This window comes from Plectropomus leopardus, chromosome 6 (assembly GCF_008729295.1).
Source record: "Plectropomus leopardus isolate mb chromosome 6, YSFRI_Pleo_2.0, whole genome shotgun sequence".
Classification (NCBI taxonomy): domain Eukaryota; kingdom Metazoa; phylum Chordata; class Actinopteri; order Perciformes; family Serranidae; genus Plectropomus; species Plectropomus leopardus.
The window spans coordinates 9,800,249-9,826,057 of record NC_056468.1 but is presented as its reverse complement, the minus strand read 5'-3'; the positions used below and the strand labels follow the sequence as shown (position 1 = coordinate 9,826,057).

Genomic DNA, 25,809 nt, shown 5'->3' with positions numbered 1-25,809 from the left:
CTCTGGCTGTCTAGACGGTAGGCAGGAGGCAAAAGGGTTTTCTACCGAGGCCTTGATGTTTTGAAACATCCTGCCTGAAGAGAATTGGCTCAAAAACAAACTTTAATAGACTTGCTTTTACCTAATGACTTCTTGTAGATATACTGTATCTCTCCCTACTTTGGTAGCTTTTTGAAATATGTACGCTTGAATACAAGTTTTAGAAGAGATTAATGATACATCAAGGAATGGAAGCTAAGACCTTTACAAATTCCTAGCTTACTAATTAGGAGTGTAATGCTACACAGAAGTCACTGTTCGGTTCATATGTACGGTTTAGGAGTCACAGTTCGGTCCAAGTTCAGTACAGCAGAAAAAAAATCCCCCCATGAATAAGGATTTGTTTATTTTCATTTATCTTGAACAGACAGTAGTGCAAGTGTCAAAGACAGACACAATCCTCCTGCTGGGGACTGAGGTAACATTTTGCCCGCTGGCATTTTTGTTCAAATGTTTTCATTATAAAATAAGAAACATTTCAAACACTTCTGTGTCACACTGTACAAAAACAGATCAAACACTTTCCCAGAAGACAACAGGTCGCAATAGCTACAAGACTGAAAAGCAACTCTTATGCTATGAAATTGGGAAAAAACAAAACAAAACCCAGGAATAATAAAAAGTAAAATTTGTGCATTTGTAGAAGAGATTCAGTTAGTTCCACCATGGCTATATTTAAATATTCAAAGGACCCAAACATTTATCATCCCAGCGATTGGCACATCTTGATGATGCTGTCCAATTTGCCTCAGCATGTTGAATGTGTTTCCATTCACTCTCTCCATTGCTGTTTTTGCTGACCGGGAACCCGCAGGCGGGTCATCTAGCTCTGCATTTCATTTGCACTTGTCACAGTGTGACTGATTTGCATGGCAATCACTTGTTGAAAATACTTTAATATATTGTACGTTGCCAACAATGTGTGGCATAAAACCTTTTGGAGGCACTCGTATTTGTGAACTTTGGTTCTACAAAAAGTGCATTAATCTATGCATTAATCTGTATTCTGCATGCACTGAACCGTGATCTACGTAACATGAGCGAATCTTTTTTTCCCAGGATGGCAAAGGCGTGATCTGCCCTACTCTGCCTCTGATTAGGCTGTAGGCTGCCATGACATCCTTACTTTAACACTAACCAGCCATGGCTTAACCTAACCAATCCAGCCAACTAAAGAAGCCATTCACGGAGAAATTACATGCCTTCGCCATCCCAGGAAAAAAGACCGTGTCGGTTTGGTACAAATACATGAATCGTCACAAACCTGTAATACATATTTAATCTTATTCCTTTTTCAGCACTTAAAAGCTAAAATACTACCTTTTCAATTGTGATGATTCTTTTATTATATCTTTTATTTTATATATTTTGCATACAAGCTCTTCTGTACAAGTTAAAGTGATGGTTTTTATTTTTGTCAAAGTCAGTGTGTCGAGCATGACTTTCGTCTGGTCCTTTTCTGTCTTTGTGATTTCATTTTTTTCCCCTGTGTTTGATTGAAGGATTTTCCTGCTGAGAGTCAGAATGAATTCAGTGGACCTGCCTATCTGTATGTTCAAGGATTGATTGCCAGACTCTTGTATCTTGCCTCATATTTTTTTGTCTATGTGTGTGTGTGTGTGTTTTTTTTTTTTATTAGGGCCATAGCTTGCAATAGTTTCACGCCCAGTCAGTGACGAGAACGATGGATTCTCACTGAAACGTGGTAACTGTGGTGAGCTGCCAGCAGCTGCTCAGACTGTTCAGCCGTGGTGTTCTTTAATTGTTGGCTAATCCACTTCTATGATAAATCATTTAGAGTGAATCAGGCCGACTTTGATTTAACATTAGTATGCACATTAACTTGAACCTACACAGATTGAGGCTTTATTGGAATTTACTACAGCAGCTTCAGGCTAAGCATTTCAAGTTAAAGAGGAGGAGAGTGTGTCTCAGAGTTGTACAGATGAGCCGTGCTGCCAGGGCCCAGACTGTTGCCTTTACTTTAGACAGTGTGGCATCACAACACGCTCAGCTGGGCTCCTGCCACTGGCACACCGCCATGCTGTTGCCAGGCCTGGACACTGTGTCAAGTTGGTGAATGGACCATTGTCACTCTCAGCATGACCAGAGGCAGATGTCATTTCTTTAGTGCGCATTTCATTTGATATTGTTCTGACTGCACAAATAATTTCCTCGTGAAAACAAATACCCTTTTTTCATGAAAATTCACAGCGTGTCAGTAACTTCTTTTTGAATAAAAAAGCACAGCATGTTACTGGTCTAATGGCCTGAGCTTTTTGCTCATAATATGAGACATTCCAAAAACTATGATGTGAGGAAATGGAAATTTTGATTTAAAGGTACCATGTTATGCATATTTTTCAGGTACCTTGGCCTTGTACCAGAACACGTTTACATGCTTCAATGTAAAAAAAAAAAAAAAACAACACAGTTTTTTTCATACCGGGCTTTGATACCTGTCTCTATGAGACAGTCTTCTGAAAAATCCCAGTCTGCTCTGATTGGTCAGTGCTTCCAAGTACTCTGCTTCTCAGCTCTTGGCATCTCTGCACTGTCATTGCAGCAGAATTGGCCATAACAGCGCTGTAGCGGCACTTTTACCCATATGGAAGAAATCACAATGTTTATATACAATAACTTTAAGGTAGAAAGTCCATAAGTGCATAAACTCAAACGGTGTAGAGCAAACTCTGCCTCGGTTGGTTAGTTTTTATCCACCTAAAAAAAAGGCCTATCAAAAAAATCTCTATCAGTTTAAGTGTATGTTATATTTAGAACATTTTCACCGCTTCACCTTGCCGTCAGACAGCCGTACCCAACAGGGAATGGAAGTCATTATATCAAAGCCACCGGATATTGATTTTTTTTTAAGGTGTTTGAAATATGTTTTGCCACAGCCCCTATTCACAGCAGTAAATTGTTTTGCTTCCGAGCTGGTAGATTTGGTTTATCAAGAAAATAAAAAAGCAGTTTAACTACATATCTTTCCGAACTAGTAATCAGTTGCCAATTTTCTACCAGGAAGTGATTGTTGTTGTTAGCGAAACGTCATGGTGATTTGGTCTATAGCGCAATGCATCATACCCCTGAAACCACACCCACATGTGGGGAAAACTCTCAGCGCCACAGTATGCAAACAAGGGCTGAAATGCTAACAAAATGCCTGTAGCTAGCTAGAAACATCAGATATCAGCATGGCAAATGTATATTTTGATACCTTATGTCTCCCAGAGAGAGAGAGCAACAGTTAGCTTCAACCTCTACAGTTTGTGTGGTCAGATTAGCAAATTAGTTACTGCTCACGGTACACTAGGTGTCAGGATCCCACACTTTGGTCCCTTTCTCTCAACTGATCCCTCATGTGGATCCAATTTTGTCCTTTTAACCAAAAGCTCAGTTTTTCAGTTCGGCAGCTTGTCAAAACATAGTTCTGGGTTCTTTACGTTGTTTGCAGTGCATGGCATCACACAGCAGCTTTTAGGTATTTTTATGTCGTTATCTAGCAGATGGAAAAGACACGGAGGCACCTTCACTCAATACAAAGTCAATGGAGAGTGATTGTTTTCCTACCTGGTGGGGGCGGGACCTAAATGCACTCTGTCACTATATTATAGTTGTGACATCAAAACTGTACAGCAGTCCTAATGGCTCGTTTAAAGGCCTAGTTTCTGAAAAAGGACTGTGCATTTCTCTGTGGACTGAGTGTTTTTTTTTTTTTTTTGTTGTTCTTTTTTTTTTTTACATTATTTATATAGCACCTTTGCCTGCTTTATAAAAAAAAGACATGGAAATCATTTTTTTTGCAATGTTGGACCTTTGAGGTGGAAAAAAAAGTAAGAAAAATGCAGTGTTTCTGAACTCAGCTGGGTTTCACTGTTTGTTTTCCTTTTTGATGACCGGATGAGGGATCTCACTGTGTGGCGCCATTCATGTTAACCTGTGCAGGGGATAGCCGGCATGGGTCTGACCTAATATTTTAAGAGCTCATGAGCTGGTTACACAAACACAGCCTTAACCTAAAAACTGATTCCCTGTGGAGATGTCAGTTTGGACAAATGTGTGCAATGGAAAGCTTGAAAATATCTATCAGTAAGAAGGATGTCATGGAGAGAGAAGGGTAGCCACATTCAGTGTTTCGTCAAGTTTTGGTATTCAGACTGAGGTGTGATAAGCCGAGCCAGTTGAAGCGTGCTGTGAAATCTAGCCTCCAGCAACAAGCATTATCACCATGCAAGTCAGGGCACAGCTCGGCTCATAGTTCCTCTATCTGACTATAAGAGCGACTGCTCACTATTGCAGCTCCCTCAAGTCATGACAAAGACCTTTGCTACAGTACTGTTTGCCAAGGTTTCTCTTTTGCAACTCCTGTCTGATTTTGTGTGTGTGTATGTATGTGCACGTGCATATGTGCGCGCGTCAGGATGTGTTGTTCTTGTGTGATGTCTCCGTTGGTGTCCTGGTTGGAGAGGTAAAAAGGAAAGACAGGAGTCCCCTCCAGGAAAGCTGTTAGGTTAATAAACTGACTGAAGGGAAGGGCAGGGCTCATAGGTGAGTCAGTTGGCTGACGCTCAACCTGCAGAATTTAACTATTGACCAAAGGCCAAAGTGGTACAATGATATCAGAAAACTATAGAGGATGTAATGCCATCACCATTTTTTTTCTTTAGCTCCACTCGTATTTTCTTTAAACTCTGAGGATACCTGCTCCAGCACAGTCCATTTCCTGGAACGTTAAACACAGCCTCAGGGAATCTGTTTCAATTAAGAATAGTCAAAAAGCTTTAAAGGTTTGAGTCACACACAGGCCTGCTGCACAACCATACAGCCCGCTGGTAGAAAGAGCAGTAAGATGAGGAATAAATCAAAGATCAAGATACTCTATGCTTGCGAATCCAAGTTCTGCAACAAGGAGGGTGAATTGGTTTCTTTTTCCTGGGAGAAACTGCAAACCTCTGATCCAGAACTTTTTTTTAAAAAACAGACTTTCTCCACTGTGCAATGAGTGATTGAAAAGGGATTTGGGGTTTTTCTTAATCCACCGGACCTTGAGTAGGAACAAAACTTGTCAGTCAAACTGTCGGCCCTTTAGATCTTTTCTTTGTTAACATTATTTATTAAATGTTGTGTTCCTCATAATGAGACCCTCTTTTGTCCTTTAGCAATCTACAACTATGAGCCCAGTGGAGAGCAGGAGCTGTGTCTACAGGTGGGGGACACGGTGCACATACTTGAGAAATTGGAAGGTGAGCGAGCTCCAACGCACAACAGGCCCTGACACATCCCTCTCTCCCTTCTCTAAAGCAAGCTGACACAGGAACTTAAATGAAATGTTGAACTAAGCTGGCGCTCGATATGCTATGCATAATAATGTAAACCACTCTAGCACATTGTCCTCCTGACAGGGTGGACTGTCATCACTCCTGTCTCGTCCACTGCCTCTCCCTCACTGTAACACGTTTCTCTGTTAATTAATATTTCCCCAGGCTGGTATAGGGGCTACACGCTTCGCAAGAAATCCCAGAAGGTAAGAGCATCATTAGCACTCTATTACCCTATAACCAATGCTGTGATGTATATATGCTGATTTTACCTCATTGTTTCCTCAGGGCATTTTCCCAGCCTCCTACATCCACTTAAAGGAGGCTACGGTTGAGGGACTAGGGTGAGATCACATATCAGTAAACATATCATCATGATGATAATACACTTTGCTTTTAGTTTGCCGCCCTGCCTTGTCATTTGCCAATAACATATCAGTGCACTTGTAATTAGCATAAGTGAAGATTCAGTAATGCTCTTGGCTGCGTAAGGAAACCATCCGACTATTTATCATGTATAGAAATGCACTTGAGTCTGTCCGAATTATGTGGCATGATCTGTGAGTGATGAGCCACTTTTCCAATATCTTATTCTTCTCTCCTTGTGGCTGGTAGCCAGCAAGAAATAATTATTCCGGCAGATTTACCCCTGGTGCTGGAGCTCGGGGCGACTCTGAGGGAATGGGCACAGATATGGCACAAGCTCTACGTGGTACGTGCAGATTGCCTCTCTCTTATCGGCCTCTCTGTTTCTAGCACACACAGTGCTACTGTGATTCACACCACTTTGACTCTCTTTTTGTTTTGTTTCATACCTCTGCAGGATGTGTTGTTATAAGTGTATACATCTTTATCTGACAGGCGAACAAGACAACTTTGTTCAGAGGTGTTCAGCAGATGGCGTACAGCCTCATCGAGTATCGATCTCAGATAGTGTCGGGAACGCTGCCTAAGGATGACCTTGTGGAACTCAAAAAGAAAGTCACAGCAAAGATTGATTATGGGAACCGGTATGAGTCCTGCTGCCTTTTTGTACTGCAATGAATTGCCTTGTGACATGAACACCACTGTAAAGTTTTATGCTTTAGTCATAGCTTTCAGATTGTTTCTGTAAACTCAGCTGGTGCTGTGTGATTCTCTGTGCTGTTCAGGATTCTGGGGTTGGACTTGGTGGTACGAGATGAAGCAGGGAACACTCTGGATCCTGACTGGACCAGTACAGTCAGTCTGTTCCGGGCACATGAGACTGCTTCCCGCAGTGTTGACGACAGGATACAAGAGGAAAAGGCAAGATTTAAAACTGTTTATCCCATCATTTCCTTTTTTCCACAGTCGATGTACATTAGGGTTGGGTCGGTGTAAAAATGTCGGTTTGATATTAAGCCAAACACAGGACAGGACTGTTATACTGAATGATACCACAAGGTGTCGCTGTTTGCTTACCAGCAATTCCTGAATGGAAAATAATGATAGTGTGTTCTAACCACAGGCAAGCATCCGATTATCACGTAGGATCGCAAAACACCGGAGCTCTCTGTTCAAAATATGCACGTTTGTGACTTCATGTAAACAAAAAACACATAAACTACTCTTAGCTTTGCACTTGAAATCAGACAGACATAACCGTTTAAAAGCTGGGTCTAACTAAAACTGTCTATCTAACTACATTTGAACTTTTTATAAGGAAGAAAGAAAATACACATTTTGTACCATAATACTTTCTGGAATTTAAATACAGTATTGCCAAAAGCAAGTAGGTTGTTATGAGCGATGATCATTTATCAGAAATGTTATGCTCCTTGGCGATCTTTCTTCAGCCAGCAGCCACCATATTTTTTTTTTTTTTTTACAGTGAAATAAGAAGAAATCATATATGTAAATCCTCATTTCAACTACATCAATCAGCCATTCCTTTATCCATTGCGACACTGAAAAAGAAATTGACAGGAAAAAATAGAAACAGGGAATCTAACAAAAGTTCAGCTCAAAACGGCAGGCGCAAAACCACCTCTTTTGTCAGCTTCAAATCCAAAATGACGCAATTTTAGTTTCCTTGAGAGACTTACTCTGCCATTCCTTGTCCTGTCACCCCAAAAAACACATGAAATTTCTAGTAAACAAACACAACGTTCACAACTCTTACCACCTAGCACTTCTACTGAACTTTGATCCCTTTTATGTTGCTGGCAGCCCAGCAGTGAATTGCACACGGCATGTCAGACACTAGTGGCTCCTTTGGTCCACTTATAAACAAACATATTATCATAAAAATCACATTGTCATATCACTTATAATTAGCCAATACAAGTTGGACTTAGCACTTTGACACCATCAGCACAGGTTGTTTATGGAGGCTTATTTTTAATTTGCCAGAATGTGTCATAAAGATAAATGCTGGTTTAGCAGGTTTGTTAAAAATTACACTGGTTTCGACTCGTACACCTGACTGGCAAAACCAGTAGACCCAACTCTAATAACTGTTCCAATGTACTGCCTGCGGCCTTGATTTTCTGCAGACGCGGCTACAAAACCTGGAGATGAGGCGTCAGACCCTGTTCAGTACGGTGCACACCTACAGTCTACTCATGAACCTGAAGAACTTTGTGTGCAACATTGGAGAAGATTCTGAGCTGCTTATGTCTCTGTATGACCCTGACCAGTCCGAATTCATCAGGTTTGTTCCTCACTTTTCACTAAACTTACACTTAAGTAAGTAACTTCCACTCATGCTGAAGGGTTTGTTGAATTTAAAAACTAAAAGAAAACAACACTAATGCTGCTACTTTGACACTCCAGTGTCCAAAGTTACAAAGTGAAGAATTAAGAATTATAATGAGTTATACTATATGGAGAATAGTAATGAAGGGCTCAAGGTTGCGCATTATTGTCACATAATTCTGCACAGCTCTGATGTAGCAGCTTCAGCAGTGTTTTAAATTAATACTCAAGGCTGGAAGGCTACTAGTTTTAGGCGCTATGAAGCTGCTGCCTCTTCTGCTTGCTGGTGTAGAAAACTAACGTCTCTATTCTAAGCTTGGCAAAAATGGTGCCAGCATAAATAATGGAGGTGATTTTAAAGAGCCTCTAAAACAAAAAAAATCAAAGTGACTACAAAGTAAGTTCATCTTTATAAATGTTAATGGTGTGAAACCTGAAAACTAAAAGCACTACAAACCCTCCAGCTCCCAGCAGACAGCTCTGCTGCTGACCCTGACCTTCAACCCCTCAAGAGAGGGCCATTGTAGAGACAGAGGGGCTGCGGTGGAATAGTGTTTTTTGCTTAGGAGGGTTCATAACTGAGTGAAATAAGCCAGAATTATCTAAAGTGGCAGCCCTGATTAGAGTTGGTCACATTCTCTAAAGACACAGGAAAGGTGCTTCAGTGCTTTGTTTCTTTTTTACTTTAGTAATGGGTACACTGGGCAGTCTTTCATGAAAAGAACAGCGATAGTTATGTAGACTACTGCAGGTGCAGTCTGCAGTGCAGTGCAGGAAACTCTTTGCACTGGGGTTGTCCTTATGAATTCTCCTTCACATCTTTCATGATGTTTTCCATCAAGGTCAAGGAAAGCATACAGGAAAAGCCATAGGATGTCGTTTTTTCAGGGTTGCCATGGTCATGGAAAACCTAGAAAAGTGGAAATCACATTTTCCAGGCAGCAAAAAGTTGAAGTTGAAACTCATGAAAGTGTGTCATGTATATTACATTAAATTACAGTAATGTAACATGACAGTGATTTATTTTCTGCAGCTGACGACATAGCGTCGCTTTAAAATGTGTTGATGTGTGGTGTTTTGGTTGTTTTTATTGTATTTCTTCATCATGAAAGTTTCTTAATTTTATCAATGCATTCCTTCTTTCCCTTTGTGTATGCTCACGAGGTATGTCAAGCAATTTTTTAAGCCCTTTTGGCTTTGGGGAGGGGCATGCAACTGTAAATGTCCATAACTTGTATTTAATTTACAGTTGATTAAAAAATGTCTTGCAAACACATTTTTGTTAAACATTTTTGGCATTTTTTTCTTCTTTTTTGGGGCATTTTTTATAGGAAATTTGAAAAAAATAGGAAATTTTTGTATTAACTTTTTTTCTAAGAAAACAAGTTTGGAAGGCAAAATATCTTTTTAAGTTTTTTTCCCTTTTTACAAAAATATTTTTTTTCTTTCATTTTTGAAAGGTAGATGTCTTTACAAATCGCCAGAATTACACTATTTATAATAGACAGAGACTGTTAAAACATAAATTATTTTTGGATTTTAAAATTTACAGTGGTCCTTGTACACACAATGCGAAATGCTGAAATTATGTTAAATAGACTTTGAATCTATATATGTTTGCAAAACGCATGGAAAAGTGAGAAAAGAAAAAAAGGAGTCCATGAAAATACATGGAAAAGTTTTGAAATTTTGTCCATGACAATGTGTGGGGACTCTTTTTTTTTTGAGTATTCCACTGCAGCAGCCAGCGGACATTTTGGCTTTTCATAGTAGTAACATTGCAGGGATAACTAATACCATTAATGGTGGCTGTGTTCCTTTTAGTTATGACGGTAAGCCAGGTCTTTCTGCCATTACCTGTGTTTGGCAAATACAAATGTCTGCTATAAAAACAGTCTATAGGGAACAATATATAATCACATTGTTACTATTCAAAATGCAGGAGTCTTAGAATTTTCTTGACACTTAAGGTTTTATCTGGTGAGACTGCTTAAATAATGCAACATTTTGCACGAGATATTTTCTGTTTTTCTATTTCTCCAGATGCCTATGGATAACGTGATATCTAACTGTGATTCTTATTTAAATTCATGCAGCGAGAACTTCCTGGTGCGCTGGGACAGTATGGGGATGCCTAAAGAAATTGAAAAACTCAACAACCTGCCAGCGCTATTCACGGTAACTGAATCCCAGCCCACTGACTGTATTCCCTCTGCTTCGGATTTCAACAATCCAAACGCCGCCTGAAATCTGTAACAAAGAAGACAATTTGCTCCTGGACCGCTCTTAATTTGCTGAAAGTTTCGCTGAATGGCTCACATTCACGGCGCATCTTTGAAAATTTGAATACATTTGCCTCCATTATATCGCTGCTGTTTATGTTAATGACACAGTCAGCAGTTGCCTGCAAACAAGCCGCTGTGTTAACCTACATGTGGGCCATGAGGAGATAGTGGTTCAGAAACTACATTCATCAAGGCAAAGAAGTGAAATTTAATTATTATATTTACTTCCTCAATGCACACAAGTCAAGACTCTTTGGCCTTGAAAAACCTCCAGAAAAATAAATACACAAAGATGCTGGAGAGCAATATGTTTGAGCCTTTTACTGCATGCTTTTATCCTGTAAAACCTGCCATCTGGTCTGCAGCTCAGGCCATATGAATGCATACAGTAACAAGGGTAGTGATACACACAGCCTGCTGTCTTTTGTATGTAATCACTTAACATGCCGTAATAAATCATTTTTATGGTTGTCCTCTGCGTCCAGGACCTGAGCAGCAGTGACTTGATGAGGCAGCGTCTCTTCCTGGTGTGCCAGATCATCAGAGTAGGCAGCATGGAGCTCAGAGAGGGCAAAAAACAAACCGGAGGACTGAGGAGACCATTTGGTGTGGCTGGTGAGCTGCTAATATTTGTTTAGGCAATACAAAAGTCAGGTTAAAAAAACGCCCAAAACAAATGCCACTCCTCGCTGGTGCAATAGTTGCATGAATAGTTCTGTGGAGGTGTAAAAATGAAGGATCCATGTGCTGAATGAAATGGGAACACCTGCTTCCTGACCTAGAAAATGCTTCCATTCTGCCTTGGCAAAGGAGTCGGTGGAAATTGGTTTAGCACCCGTCTTTTTGTTTTTGGCCAGATGATTAGTGGATTTGATGAGGAATGGTTTCCTCTGGTGTTCCAGCAAATGGACTGAAACCAGAAGTCAGAAAGAACGTTTCACTCAGAAGTCACATTATTCTTAGCCAGGGGAAAAAAATCACTTTAGGAAAAGAGCTGGGTGGAATGAGCCATTCAGAGGCATTTGGAGATTGAGGACCCTCAATCTGTTTTACTATGCTGGCTGTCTGCCGCGCCAGGCAACAGGTGATTGTGATCCAACACCTGGCTCAGATTCTGTTTTAGAAGTAGAAAATACAGAGTTAGAGGAGTTAATGAACTTTAAAAGCTATTAACCATTTAAACCCTGGATCGATGTCAGTTTTCTTGTGCTTCATTCAGACACGTATTACTGGCATTTTAACCCCTTGAATCTGAGAAAATTGGTTTGATTTCTTTTACAAAAAAAAATGGAAAAACATCATGAGCAACCTGGCAAGAAATGTCCAGCAAACTGCAAAAAAAAAAAAAAAAAAAGTAAAAGATGACAAGGAAATTATCTGAAAATTAGCCTGGGGAGATTATTAGATATTATCAAAACATGAGGGAGAAATGTCCAGAAGAATATATATTTAATTTATTTTATTATCTATTTAAAATTAGGTTAAAGAAAAAAAACGTAATTTAATCTTTATATCATTTTCTTGAGGTTGTTTACTTTCCTTTTTTTTTTTTTTTTAACTTTCCCTCCATATTTTCAGGTAAAGTTCTTGTCTCTTTTTACTAATTTCTTGCTATTTTTTGGGCTATTTCTTGTGAAGTTGCTCGTTGTCCTCTTGTTTTTGAAAGAAATCAAGCCAATTTGGGTTTTCAAGGGTTAAAACAAGTAAATTCCTGCTTTTTTTTCTTTTTAAAATAATAATAAAAAGAATTTCCTCTGGTAAATGAGCTTATCCTTGACAACATTCTGCTGCCTCACTCTGATACTCCCTTTGTCATTGCAGTGATGGACATTACAGATACCGCTCATGGCAAAACAGACGATGAGGACAAACAGCATTTCATCCCCTTTCAGCAGTGAGTCTTTTTTTTGATGTTGTCACACTTCTCATTCGGTTAACAGGCTCAGCCTTGTTTGTCACAAAATAATAATGGAAAAGAATTGGAACAGGTCTCGAGTTATATTTGCTTACTGCGCTCCATCACAGCTGTTTCAAGGATGCAATTCAACTTTTCCTGTGTTGCATTTTCAAGGACAAATGCATAAAAACAAACTTCCTGAGTGTTAGTACTTCTCAAAGGCGGGCTTCAAGGCCACATTTTCATAGCACCCGCACAATAAGGGGATGAGGACGATGATGCGTTCACAGGGTTCCTAGATGGAAGAGCGCCAAAAATATCTTGACTGATTCTTGACATCTAAACCCAAATTTTCTAGTGGCTTTACATTTTTTTGTGGTGTCTCACTGTGTCACAGTTCACTGTGTCTTCTTGGGGAGGTACAGACCAAAAAACATGTTTCTGTGGGGTAGAATAGTTATCAGGGCTCATCAAATGCTTGGATAACTATTAAAAATACTAAATGTAGATTTATATGACAGTATTCTAACATGAAAGACAGAAGCATTTTACAGTTTGTATATGCTAATTCAGAATAAAGGGGACCTATGAGGCTCATTTCCAGGCTCATACTTGTTTTTGCTTTTCTACTAGAACATGTTAACATGCTTTAACATTCACAAAACACATTATTTTGTGTTGGTAAGGTAACTCTTTAAATGTTATAGGTTACAAAACACTAGTTATCCTGTTAAAACTACTGTAGAAATGAGTAAAAATGTAACTATTTTAATTACTTTATCAAAGTAATTTGAACTATAATATTTTATTACTTTTTGAATACTTTTCTTTTGTGAATGATTGCAGTTAAAGTAACTAGGCCATAGATCAGGTTTGACATCTAGCAATTCAATGCTGACAGCATTTTCAGGGCTGATAAACAAGCTTTACACTGTCATGTTAGAACATTTTTTTATATTCAGAAGGAAGATATTGTTGAATTTCCAGCAGTGAAAGGCGTTTTGTCCGAGGATTTTGCCACTCACCTCGGTGCAGCTGGCCTGTTGCAGCACAGCATGGCAGACTCAGGTTGCTAGGAGCAGTGTGCATGATTTGATTGGAAGATAAGAGGCAGTGCAGATTCCAACAAGAGAACCAATCAAAAACAACAATTGAAAGTTGAATGTATACTACAAAAATGAACAAAAATGAATCGATGCTGTCTGCATGTAGTGACAACTCTTTGTAAGCCAGCTTTGTTGACCCTGTTGTCCGGAAATATGCCAAAAGAGGGCCTTCTATACGGTGAAAAAATGCAAAGCAATAAAATAAATGTTATTTTCTACATATAATTAAGAAAAAAATGTTTTTAATTAGTTTTTTTAATTTTTATATTTTTTAAATCCCTTTGTATTCACCAACATTTAATTAGTAATTGAAACTTAAATACATATTTTTTTCTCAGCAAGTGTAACAGATTACAGTTACATTTATTTTGTAATTTAATTACATAACAATTATTTAGGTAACAAGTTATTCCCCAACAGTGGTGTTGGAAAACCTGTGTTCACCCTCCGTCTGAAAACGCTCCGTTTTAGCACGTGTCTGTTAAAGCCCACCTCCTGAAAAAGCTCAGTCTGCTCTGACAGGCCGGTGTTTGCAGGTCTTCTGCACCTGCGCTCTTGATGTCTTTGTACCGTCAATGTCGAATATAGGGGCACTTTCTGTCATGACAAATCAACAATAAAAGATTTTTAAACCAAAATCTTCATAACCAGACATGTTCCAGCAGGAAATCAATCCGAAATTGGGAAGAAATCAACAACATCAGCAACAAAGGTTACATGTTTCCCTGACGTTACCATGAAGCTACACGTAGCAGTGTAGCCTGGGTGATGTAAACACTTGCAGCGTACACTTGACCTCCGTTTGTCGTGAAAATAGAAAAAATGCTGGAAACAAAGTATACAGAACAGTGTAAAACCTCATGAGGTTTTTGTTCACAGAGATTACTTTTACATACATTTACTTCATTATTTCATTTTCATTATTTTATTTAATATGAACATCATTTATATGACAGAAAAATAATTCAGTTAAATCATTTTTATTTATAAAGCCCACTATCACAAATCATAATTTGCCACAGAGGGCTTTACAGCATAAGACCTCCTCCTGTCCTTAGACCTTCACAGCAACTAAATAAGGGAAAGCATAATAGGTTTCCTTCAAGCACAGTTTGTTTTCTCAGTAAAAACGACAAAATGTTTCCAGGACATGCACTTCTCTGCTCGTAAATAAACACTAACTCTCTAAGCGTGTTCCTCACAAAAGACAAACTATACCACAGAACCACCTGTTAATCTTTCCAGCCGTGATGAGTGCATCCGTACTGAGTGACAATTTGTGAATATTCATCATAAACTAGATAATTACAAACTAATAACAACAATGTCTAAATGGAATGGTATGGAAAAGTGTATATTTCCTAGATTAAAATAACAACACGGCCCTGATATTTATTTTGACAGTTTTTCTCAGCTGCTTAAGCACATTTTCTGAAACACTGTTGCATTTCCTAAAATAAGTACAATTACCAATTCAAACCATGCAGTGCAGTACAAAACTTAATTTGTAATTTGCAAAAGGCCATCAAAACATTTAACTTGTGAGTCAGAAGTAATTAATATCATCTGCAGGTTCGTGATCGCCCCTGAAATGACATGTCCATTTTTATCACTGCTTAATCATGACTGTCATTTGTCTAAGGAGCTGTGTCACTGACATTTCGTTTCTGTATTTTACACCTACAAAGAGTGAGCCAAATAGTGGAGTCCAATAATCACAACAGCCCAACTGATGGTGTTATTTAAAACTCTGATTAAATGTCAGTTTCAGCATTGTTCCTGCAGTGTTTACATCTGTTCATAGAAACCTCATTAGTTCAGCAGTAATGTAAAATGTAAAAAGTAAGAAGCTAATTTCACAGTGAGGAATATATTATATAAGTAAAAACAGTTATGGCCCAATTAGACAGAGAGCATTTTAGCTGCTTTCTTAACTGATTTCTGTGAGAGTGAAGCATCTTTTACGTTTTTTCCACACATTGTGCTCTGTGCCCTTGACAGCTTGAGCTGAAAAAGCTTGAACTCAGTTTAAAAGCATCTGATGCAATTGGCTGCGGCGAGGACACAGCATCTGTACATGGGGCGTCCGCTCAACTAACTGAGCTACTTGCCGCATTTACTGTTAGCTCTTTCAACATTATCACAGGCGAGCTGCTGGACATATCTGATCAAATTGTCTCCTCAACTAATTTCTAACATTTCATACTGTAATCAACTGTAATTAGGCCCAATGATTGACAGCAGATTGGCAAACTGCTCCCGATTCATCCTAAAATACGCCTTGATTTGATTTTTGATTTGTTTTTCATTAGGAATTTTAAAAGTACAACAACTTAAAACATTACAAAAAAACACTTCTTATGTGGTCCTCGGTGGAAATGGCAAACAATACTTTGGAACATACACATAACTGCAAACAAACAAGTAACATGATAAACCTGCTCATCCCCCTTGCAAGTCCACATTCATAGTAGGGCTTTTGGATTTTCGATCATAGAATTTACCCCCCTCAAGGGTGAAAAGACCATCATCCAGGTGAAGCTCCTGGAGCAGCTGGTGATAATCCTTGGGTTTTCTTTCCTTTTAGAGGGTCCTACATAATGTTACCTACACGAATCCCCATTTCCATGTGACCAAAATTCTGTATGTTAACAGCCTCTCAGCCTCAATCAGTGCCCTCCACCTCTCCATGTTTTATGCAGATTTCTAAGTACAGGTCTGTGAGTTAACATCACAGCAAAACAATGGCAAAGCTAATGACAGGTGATTCTGTGGTTTCCTAGCAACAATTTTAAAAAGATGCAGCAACCTGTAAAAAGTGCTCTGTCTGAATGGGGCAGGCTTCAACAAAAAAAAAGGCAGTGTGGCACGTCTTGCTTTTTGCAACCTGTAGAAATGTCCTTGCAATACATAACAATCTTTTAACATGACGGAACCTTCCCCCTGCTGTTATGTCCATACAGGCTACATGTAAACTCTGTCCTACCTGTATGTCCACCTGACCAAACCGCTACGGTATGCTGAGAGTCCCTTCTACATGATTGACCTATTGTTCCTCTATGACATTTTATCTCAACCATACTCAGTAACAGTGGTACAGAAAAACAGGATGACTAAAAAAGAGGCATAATACAAATACTATGGTATATCAAGCATATCCAATACTACAGTGATACTTAACATACAGTCCGCGGGCCAAAGTGATTCACACTGAGAATTGTTTTTGTAATTTTAGTATACACAAGGTACCAGAGTGTTTAAAAAAGCAACAAAATAGAGCTTGTTTGTCAAAAAAAGTGCCAGTGAAGGATCCCCCGCACCTCCCAACAGAGGTCTTACCCTCTAATGTCCTAGTGTCCCAAAATCCTAGAAATGTCCTAAAATCCTACAAAATGTCCTACAAAATGTCCTAAAATTTTAGAAATGTTCTAAAATCCAAGAAAAATCCTAGAATACTAGAACTGTCCTAAAATCCTAGAAACATGTATGGGGCTGCCTCGACTGGCTCTTGGTCTCCTGTCGTTTTGCAGAAGTCAGTTCGAGTGAACTGACTGAAAGGGAGCTCAGTTTCACCCCACGTAGTCTACTATTGTTCGAGTTGTACCTTTAAATTGAATGTATAAAGGTGATAAGTCACAAAAATTCAAGGATGGACACATTGTCCCTTGCGCTGTAATTGAATTTGTCATGTCTAAGAGTTACACAGTTCATTAGAAAAGCCGTGTAATCCAATTTGGTAACCATGACTCACTGATGCACCACTTGATCAAGATATTTGTGCTTACACGATGCAGTTATTATCTGTATGGATACATCAGGAAGTACATATACTGTGGTGAGAACATGAACTGTGCATTTGAGGCTTGCACAGTGTTTTTGAGTAACATGTTTTTCATTTGACACATGTGAGAAAGCACTCTGTGTTACTTTGGTAGCCACTTCAGGTGAGTTGTGTGTGGGGAGGGATAATGGTGCATCTTGTCAAGAGATCCAAAAAGCCTCACATTGCCTCTGCAGCTCCTCTGTCCATTTGTTTGTCACCTGTCAGACATGCTGTCAGCTGCTTTCTCTCACACGCCTCCCGATGCTTTTCTCCCAGGATAGCTATGGAAACCTACATCCGTCAGAGGTCTCGAGTCATAGGAGAGAACGAGCCGTTCACTGCTGTCTTCAACAAAGTCATCGCGACGCGGGAGGTCAATCACAAAGGCCAGGGTAAAATGAAGTGCTCACAGACAGTGTGTTCCCCTGTGATTTTAGAGGGCCGCTCTAAATTGACCTTTCTGTTTTTTGGAGAAATAAATGATGTGTGAGGGGTCTACAGGGTGGGTCCTTTTGGTGTCTGCCTCATTGAATTTCTTTACATGTTTGCTGGCAGGGCTGTTTGTGACCCTGAAGCTCCTCCCGGGGGACCTCGTCCAAGTCAGGAAAGACTACCCCCACTTTGTCGACCGCAGCACAGCTATCGTGAGGAAAATGGGCTTTCCAGAAATTATCCTCCCAGGTGGATTAAAGTCTTTGTTGCTGGGCATTGCTCCACATACGCCATGGTCATGTTCATTTTAATTGCTTACAGAGCCGTGAGAGGGGTTCATAAATTCTCAGCACATCCACCTGATCATCTGTTGTCCTTTCTCCAGGAAACGTGAGGAATGATATTTACGTAACCTTGCTGCAGGGAGAGTTTGACCGTGGTAAAAAGAAGACCCCGAAAAATGTAGAAGTCATCCTGAGTGTGCACGATGATGAAGGCAATTCCATGGAGGTAAATAGACCAGTAAATGCAACAAATTATCTTTTGTTTCCAATTAAGCATTGTCTGACTACACTTGCTTCTTATAACAGCTCTTGTAACTGCTGTCAGTGTTGTACAGTTTAGCCGTGCCATTCATGGCCCCTAGATTATAAATCCTCCTGACTTATCCTCCAGCTCTTCCATTATGTTGACATTAGGGGTTTTAACTCTAAAAATCCCCAAAACTAATCTCTGTTCATTAAAATAACATATTTAGAAGATTATTCCTTAAAAAAACCCTTCAAAGCCTTAAAATGGGTTAGATGTAACTCTACACCTTTGTCTCATTAAGTATGCATGAATGTATGAATATGCAAATTAGCCCCACCCCTCAGCTGCACGCCTGCAGCATGAGCGTACCTGCTCACCTTTGACTCTACTCATTAAACACACAAAGCTCTGCTTATGAACTGTAAATAATATGAGCCCTCATCTCGACTACATTATTAAACATCTAATAACGTGTTGCTGATATTAGACAAACCTTGTTCTTGGCTGAATCCATGTGCTGGGAAACGTCATTGGTACACCATAGTTCCAAGGAAAAAATGCGCAGCCACACCTACTTGACTACTTATTTTGCTCATCATTTGTCTTGTATCATATAAAAAACACCATATGGACATATTAACAAGGTCCAAAACTTGAATATCCGAGGAGGGGGTCTTTTAGTGAAATCTCTCAACAATATTCCCGTCCCTCTTTGAATTGTGGTAAATCCGATTATTTCCAGATTTTTCCTCTTGTGCGACTATCAGATCAGTATTTCTACTTGTCTGATAGTTGAGGTTATGACCAGATACCTGCAAAAGTAACAAAACAACATCAGCCTCAGTTTTACATTGCATTTAGTGCTCAAGTTCTGATCATGTGAACCAAGGATATTCAATAAAAAGTTCAATTGGGCTTTTGGATTTTAGAACTAGCAAATGTGGATCGACCAGGCATTTTCAGCAGCCTCATTAAAGTCTGTTTCTTTTAGCTTTCGGGAATGACAATTTTTAACAAATAAAAGATGAATGTAGCAAAAAAATAGCAGATTATAGTTTCATTTTTAATCACACATCAGACACATCACAAAGTGCAGAAGCAGAAAAAAAGAGCTGTTAGTGCACAGAACAATAACAAGTGGCAATTACAGTAATCAATAACACACTCTGTCTCTCTTTACTGGTATCTCTGTCAAGTGTTCAAGAAATATGATGTAGGGGCACCCAGTAGCTCACCTGGTAGAGCAGGCGCCCCATGTACAAAGGCTTTGTCCATGCTGCAGTGGTTGCGGGTTAGATTCTAACTTGTTCCCTCTATCTTTCCCTCTCTTAAAAAAATACATAAATTAGTTAATAAAAAAGAAATAGGATGTATTTTCCGACTTGTTGAACACAGCCCCAATGATTTACAAAGACTACATATAGATGGTACTGTGTCACATGGGAAAAAGCTGATTTGTGAAAGACATATTGCCATTGTCTCTATACCAAAATGTACATCTGGTCTCATCAGTATTTCACATGTGTAACTCAACAGAGATGAGAGGAAAGTTAGATGACTCACTCATCAGCTGCTTCCAGACACTATATGTAGTTTACATATTTTTTCATACAGTAAATCAAATATATGTATGCTGAGCCACTCTGAGGTTGCTTTGGGCTGAATGTGGCCCGCAGGCTGCCAGTTGAATAGGCTTGATGTGAACTAATCTCCTTCCTTCATTTTTCGATAGAAAGTGATATTCCCTGGGGCCGGTTATGATGGCATCACAGAGTACAAGTCTGTCATCTACTACCAGGTGAAGCAGCCTTGTTGGAATGAAACGGTGAAGGTAAGCTCATGTCAAGCACCCACATGTGCAGCTCAGTGGTTCCCAACATGATATCTCATGTTCTTTAATTAGTTCTTCAATGAATTAATCCTCAAGGGAAGATATTGACACAGGACGTGCTATTCATACAAATCTCCCGGCAGATAGCAATTTTTCCATATGCATAATCCCGTGTTCACATTAATTCCCCCTCTGCTTCCTCCAAGGTGACAATCCCCATTGAAGACGTCTGCCGCTGTCACCTGAGGGTGATGTTTCGACACCGATCCTCCCAGGACTGTGAGTGACTGTGTCTTATTTGTATGACAAGCACCCACATGTAATCCTGTCACCATGTTAAATACAACCACAGTGACTGTTGGCGGGTGTGTATCCTTCAGCTAGGGACAAATCGGAGAAGCCCTTCGGTATGGCCTTCGTCCGGCTCATGAGAGGAGACGGGACCACACTAAGAGACGGCAGGCATGAACTCGTCGTCTACAAGGTACCGTTGCGGGATTTGTGGTTTTGCATGAAATTGAATTCCCCGCATTTATCTTTAAAATGCGCAGGGAATTGTTTTGATCTAATTACACCAAATTCGCTGTCTTGAATAGCTGACAGTGGGTGGATGGATTATGCATGAGTCTCCCCTCAATCAATAAATATGAAATTAGATCTCCATCGATCAATATGCTTCATGATTCATTCCCCATTTCATGAATTTCCTAGGTTGATGTGAAAAAGGCAGAGGATGCAAAGGTTTATCTCACTTTGCCAGCGACTTGGGCTGAAGTGGAGGAGAAGGAGAAGCAAACAGGGAAACCGTTCCACCATTCAGGAGTGATTCCTGTGACTAAGGACAGCTTCCAGATCGCCACGCTCACCTGCTCCACCAAACTCACTCAGAACGGTACTGCAGGGCACCACTTCTATTTTTCCTCCCTATTCTTCCAGGCTCCATCCCTGTGATAATTAAAAGATGTTCTGTCACAAGTCAGCTTAAAGAAATGAAACAGATTCTACAGCGGATAGAGGTGCTCTGATGCCCCCCCCAAGATTGACTTGAAATTAATTAAACTGATCTGTGTTGCTAATATTTTGCTGATGTGTTGATGTTGATTGACGTTGATCTAATTAGGTTTACATTGAAATTCCAGGGTTTTAACGTGATTATCGAGGAGATGTTACTTTAACTCCATGTATCCTGATTTGTTAATGTTGTTTCAGTGGATTTGCTCGGCCTGCTGAACTGGAGGTCAAACCCTGAGGATCTGGACCAGAATCTGCAGAGGCTGATGGAGGTCGAGGGAGGGGAGATTGTCAAAGTGAGTCATCCGCTGCACTAAACATGTGATATGCTGCCATATTTTATAGATGTTGTGTAATGTCCTTTTTAATGACACTTTTGTAACAAGTTTCTGGTTTATACACAGTTTCTGCAGGACACTCTCGATGCCCTGTTCAACATCATGATGGAGACCTCAGAAAAGGAAACTTATGATACGCTGGTGTTCAACGCCTTGGTTAGTGTTTCTGTCTGGCCACAAAGTCAGTGGTTGATAACTTTAACCATGCAGTGTAGAGCTGTTAATTACAGATCAGTCAACATGACATTAGAGATCAGTGTTAGGATTTTATTGATGCAACATCTTTACTGATACTGCTTATGGATACCAATACTTATCAATAGTCTTATTGATACTATTCTCCATAATTTTGAAAGAAAATAAGACAAAACATGAAAAAGATGTCATCACTTTTTTTTCCCAGAAATAACTAGTTAAAATATTGCCTGAGATTCCTGTACAAAAATTAAGGAAGAAGCGAATGCTACAAATGTTGGTGGTGCCCTTAATGCTGCTTCATGACCAGAAGCTAAACTTAAACGATACTACCAAAGAGCTATAGTCCTTGAGCTTCCCAGAAGCAAACAGACAAAGACAACAAAGAAAAATAACATAAGCATGGATTTTGAAAATGCATGGTATGTTTTAATGAATTAGTGTTACATAAACAACAGTAGCAACACTTTTTGTCCAGGAGCTTATTGATATTTTGGGACAGACCGGTCAAGAACTGCTGCCAATTTAGTACCGTTTCTAAATGCCTATCCACACATGTCGAACAAACCAGTAATTCTGTGGCTTAACCCAGCCCTTAAAGGTCCAGTGTGTAGAAATTAGGGGTATCTGCTGTTAGAAATTGTATATAATAATCACTATGTTTTGCATTGGTGTATAATCACCTCAAATAAGAATTGTGTGTTCGTTTTCTTAGAATGAACCTTTCACATTAACAAATGGAGTGGGTCCTTATCCACAAAGTCCATCATGTTGTTTCTACAGTATCCCAGAACGGACAAATCAAACATTGGCTCTAGATAGGGACATTCCCATTTTCACATCAGCCACCGTAGTTCTCACATGGGAGAATTTGCAGTTCTGCAACCTCACTGTTAACACTAAATCCTACTCACAGGACCTTTCAGGTGAAGCAACGGCAGTGTGATGTTCAGTTTCCATTAGCAGTTTCCCAATACAGCTCGGATAAATAATTATAAGAGTGAACATTAATCAGTGAGGTATGTGATATCATTAAGATAAAAAGATAAACATCAACACCGGATCATATATACTGAGTGTTTTCTGTAAATCCTTTGTGCACGTGAAGGTATATTGAATCTGCTGTGGGAATGGCGGACTCTGCCACTAGATATTCAAACTCTTATATGGAGAGGTAATAACACAATAACAATAACACATTGACTTACTTTTGCTGAGAAACTGCACATCATAGAAAGCATCAGAAAAAGAGGTTTGTTTTCAATAGAAAATTTGGGATTTGAATTTGAAGGGGCCACATGAATCACTGATATTCTGCGTATATATGTTCTGTCAATTTGGACTTGGACTTTGCTCTGAATTTGCTCTCTCCTCTTTTCTGTAACCAGGTATTTATAATTACACTTATTGGCGACATCAAATTCCAGCACTTCAACCCGGTCCTGGAAACCTACATCAACAAGCACTTCAGTGCCACTTTAGCTTACATGTGAGTCTCTATTCTGTATTTCCAAACCTTTGATCGCTTACACCTCTTCACATTGTTTATTTTTAGCACGTCTGTTGCTCTTCCTCTCCACCCACACCCAAATTAACAGCAGACCTTGATGTCTGACTCATTCACTTTCTCAGGAAGCTCACCCGGGTGCTTAACTACTACGTGGGCCACGCCGAGGAGCCCGCCCTGTCCGAGAGGCTCTACGCAGCCCTCAAAGCCCTCAAGTACCTGTTCAGGTTTATTGTACAGTCCCGGGTCCTCTATCTCAGGTATTAAGAGCCGCAAAAATCCACTTTTCACTCTCTTGTTCTATGGATGACCTCTTCTGATCTAATGCCAGGCTTTGATTTTCAGATTCTACGGGAACAGTGAGGATGGGGACGCTTTCTTTAACTCCATTCGCACCCTTTTCCTGTCTTTCAACACTCTAATGGACAGACCGCTGGACGAGGGAGTGAAGATAAAGGTAAGTTGAAGAGGAATTGTTAATGTGCCCAGTAGACATTCTTTGTTTAATATATTCTATTCTTGCATTATAGAACTGAAAATCACGTGGAAACATTTCAAAATTGATCATTTTTCTAGCTTGCAAATAAAAGTATAATACCACCGGACAGAATCTGGAAAGTGCTGTAAAGTGCTGTAAATGCTTTTATTTTCAGGCATAGCATTTTATAGTGTTGCATGCAAATGACTGCAGCCGTCCAGCTGTGAAAATGTGTCATGGACAAGTTACTGAAAAGTTTTACAAATTACCTGTAAAATGAGTATGGGCTCCCTGTTGGCATTCTCAGCGAGGTGAGGACAAGTGGTGGTAAAAAGCTTGTTTTACTAGAGAATAAAAAACATCCCTGTGCTTCAGCCTGATGAGACCTGATTCTTTGCTTTTTTCCAGGGAGCAATATTGAAATACCTCCCCAGCATCATTAATGACATCCAGACTGTGTTTGATCCAGTGGAGCTCAGGTAACTCTCCAGAGGGTTTGCACAGCAGGCAATGATAATTGCTTGACTCACTGCAAATTATCATATTTACTTCTGAGTAAAGGAGGCGTTATTCTCAATTTTTGCTGCTGTAAAATCAACCTGTCATGTGTGCTGCTCATTAGTCCTCTGTGACAATAATTACTGGATATGAAATTTGAATAGCATTCCAATTGTCACAGCTGCTCTGGGTCTTTTCTTTCATTCTCTTCTTAGTGTTCTCCTCGCGAAGTTCATTGAGAGCATTCCCGACTCGCAGCTCGTGCGTCAGAAGCTTGGCTGCATGTGTAAAATGGTGGAGAGTGACCTTTTCAGACAGCCAGGTAGGAGTCCTCGAGGCTTGAAAACCACATAATGACATTTCACACAAGATGAAGGTGAAGAAAAAAACCAAACTGCATCACACTTACATGCAAGTTTGTCAGGTCAGCTCCATTTAACAGAAATGTTCTGTGCGATCAAATGAGCTCGGTCTATCACTGTTCCATCGCCACAGATTGTCGAGATGTGCTCCTGCCACTTGTTACCGATCAGCTGAGTGGGCAGCTGGACGACCACTCTAGCAAACCGGACCACGAGGCCTGCGCCCAACTGCTCAGCACAGTGTTGGACAACCTGGACCGCAAGGACGTGGTGAGGAGGCAGAACTCACCTTTAGACACACAGAGATTACAAATTTTTTGGGTCGGTAAACACAAATTACAGAAAAACACATTTAGTCGGCGTGAGTAAATGGGTGTAAACAGCCAAGTGAGTTTTCTCCACAGGGCGGCTGTGCTCGCCCTGACAGACAGGGTAAAGAGCTCAGACATCTGTGGGGACCTCAGAGTAAAACTGCTGCTGTTTTGCATAGAAAGGAGCCAATTGAGGTGATTCTGGGCTCTCTTTAGAGGCTTTCTGGGCACGTCCAACTGGAAGGAAGCCCCGGGGCAGACCCACAGCATGCTGGAGGAATTACATATCCCATCTGGCCTGGTAGCACCTAGTTGTCCCCCAGGAGGAGCTGGAGGACGAAGATGTGTAGAGGAACATCTGGGCTACCCTGTTTAGTGGTTTAAAATGGATGGATTGTAGGAACATCTAGTCACGCAGATTGTTTGTTTTACTTGCTCTAAGTTTTGAGATATTTGTCTTTAAGTCCTCTGCTAATGCCCCAACATGATGGAGGTAACTGGAGTTTTTTTGGTTATGCACACAGCATCGAAAAATCGCAACAACATCTTTTTCCACAAGGATGTCCCAGTTTAGGGTGATTCATAGTTTTTGCAGCTCCCATTTTTTTGCGTTGGTGTGTTTGTGTCACTGTGCAATTACACCATCAAAACATTAGTTGGTGGTGGGGTATTGTGCTGCTGTGTTGTGTTTCTGTCAAGGCAGTTAAGTTTGATTGCTGTAACTAATACACTTAAAACACAAATAAAACATGGCTTATAGGCGACAATATAAAACAAAAGTACAAAATTCAACTCTGTTATAAATTACAAGGTTAACAGACAAAATAGTCCTTTTGCAAGAAAGATTGCCCCGCAAATATAACATACTAACATTATTAGCATAAGCCTATGACATTTTACATTACAGAGTTTTCTTTTACTAATATGAAGCCAGGAAAAACAGCAGCAACTAACAAAGGTAACATTAAAAAAATACAGCTCCATTATAAGGTTCGCTGACAAAACAGTTGTCTTTTGCTAGGCATGTTTTCTCCACATATACAGCATGCTAACATTATAAGCACAAGCTTATGACATTTCCTGTTGCATAAATTAGCCTAGAGGCTAGCAGAGGTCTTCTCTTCAG

At 39.9% G+C, this 25,809-nt stretch overlaps 1 protein-coding gene across 1 annotated transcript in view; it reads left to right on the top strand.

Moving 5' to 3' along the window:
• Positions 1-25,809, top strand: part of dock5 (dedicator of cytokinesis 5) — a 48,115-nt gene that overhangs the window by 4,910 nt on the left and 17,396 nt on the right. Inside the window, exons 2-26 of the mRNA XM_042487931.1 lie at positions 5,202-5,285; positions 5,526-5,566; positions 5,649-5,704; positions 5,976-6,072; positions 6,222-6,370; positions 6,512-6,647; positions 7,877-8,034; positions 10,175-10,256; positions 10,849-10,978; positions 12,185-12,257; positions 17,466-17,581; positions 17,745-17,870; positions 18,007-18,131; positions 19,885-19,983; positions 20,190-20,262; positions 20,364-20,467; positions 20,695-20,875; positions 21,193-21,290; positions 21,399-21,488; positions 22,916-23,016; positions 23,160-23,294; positions 23,380-23,491; positions 23,921-23,991; positions 24,226-24,332; positions 24,506-24,642. Coding sequence (XP_042343865.1) covers positions 5,202-5,285; positions 5,526-5,566; positions 5,649-5,704; positions 5,976-6,072; positions 6,222-6,370; positions 6,512-6,647; positions 7,877-8,034; positions 10,175-10,256; positions 10,849-10,978; positions 12,185-12,257; positions 17,466-17,581; positions 17,745-17,870; positions 18,007-18,131; positions 19,885-19,983; positions 20,190-20,262; positions 20,364-20,467; positions 20,695-20,875; positions 21,193-21,290; positions 21,399-21,488; positions 22,916-23,016; positions 23,160-23,294; positions 23,380-23,491; positions 23,921-23,991; positions 24,226-24,332; positions 24,506-24,642 — 2,681 coding nt within the window. The remainder of the gene's footprint in view (positions 1-5,201; positions 5,286-5,525; positions 5,567-5,648; positions 5,705-5,975; positions 6,073-6,221; positions 6,371-6,511; positions 6,648-7,876; positions 8,035-10,174; positions 10,257-10,848; positions 10,979-12,184; positions 12,258-17,465; positions 17,582-17,744; positions 17,871-18,006; positions 18,132-19,884; positions 19,984-20,189; positions 20,263-20,363; positions 20,468-20,694; positions 20,876-21,192; positions 21,291-21,398; positions 21,489-22,915; positions 23,017-23,159; positions 23,295-23,379; positions 23,492-23,920; positions 23,992-24,225; positions 24,333-24,505; positions 24,643-25,809) is intronic.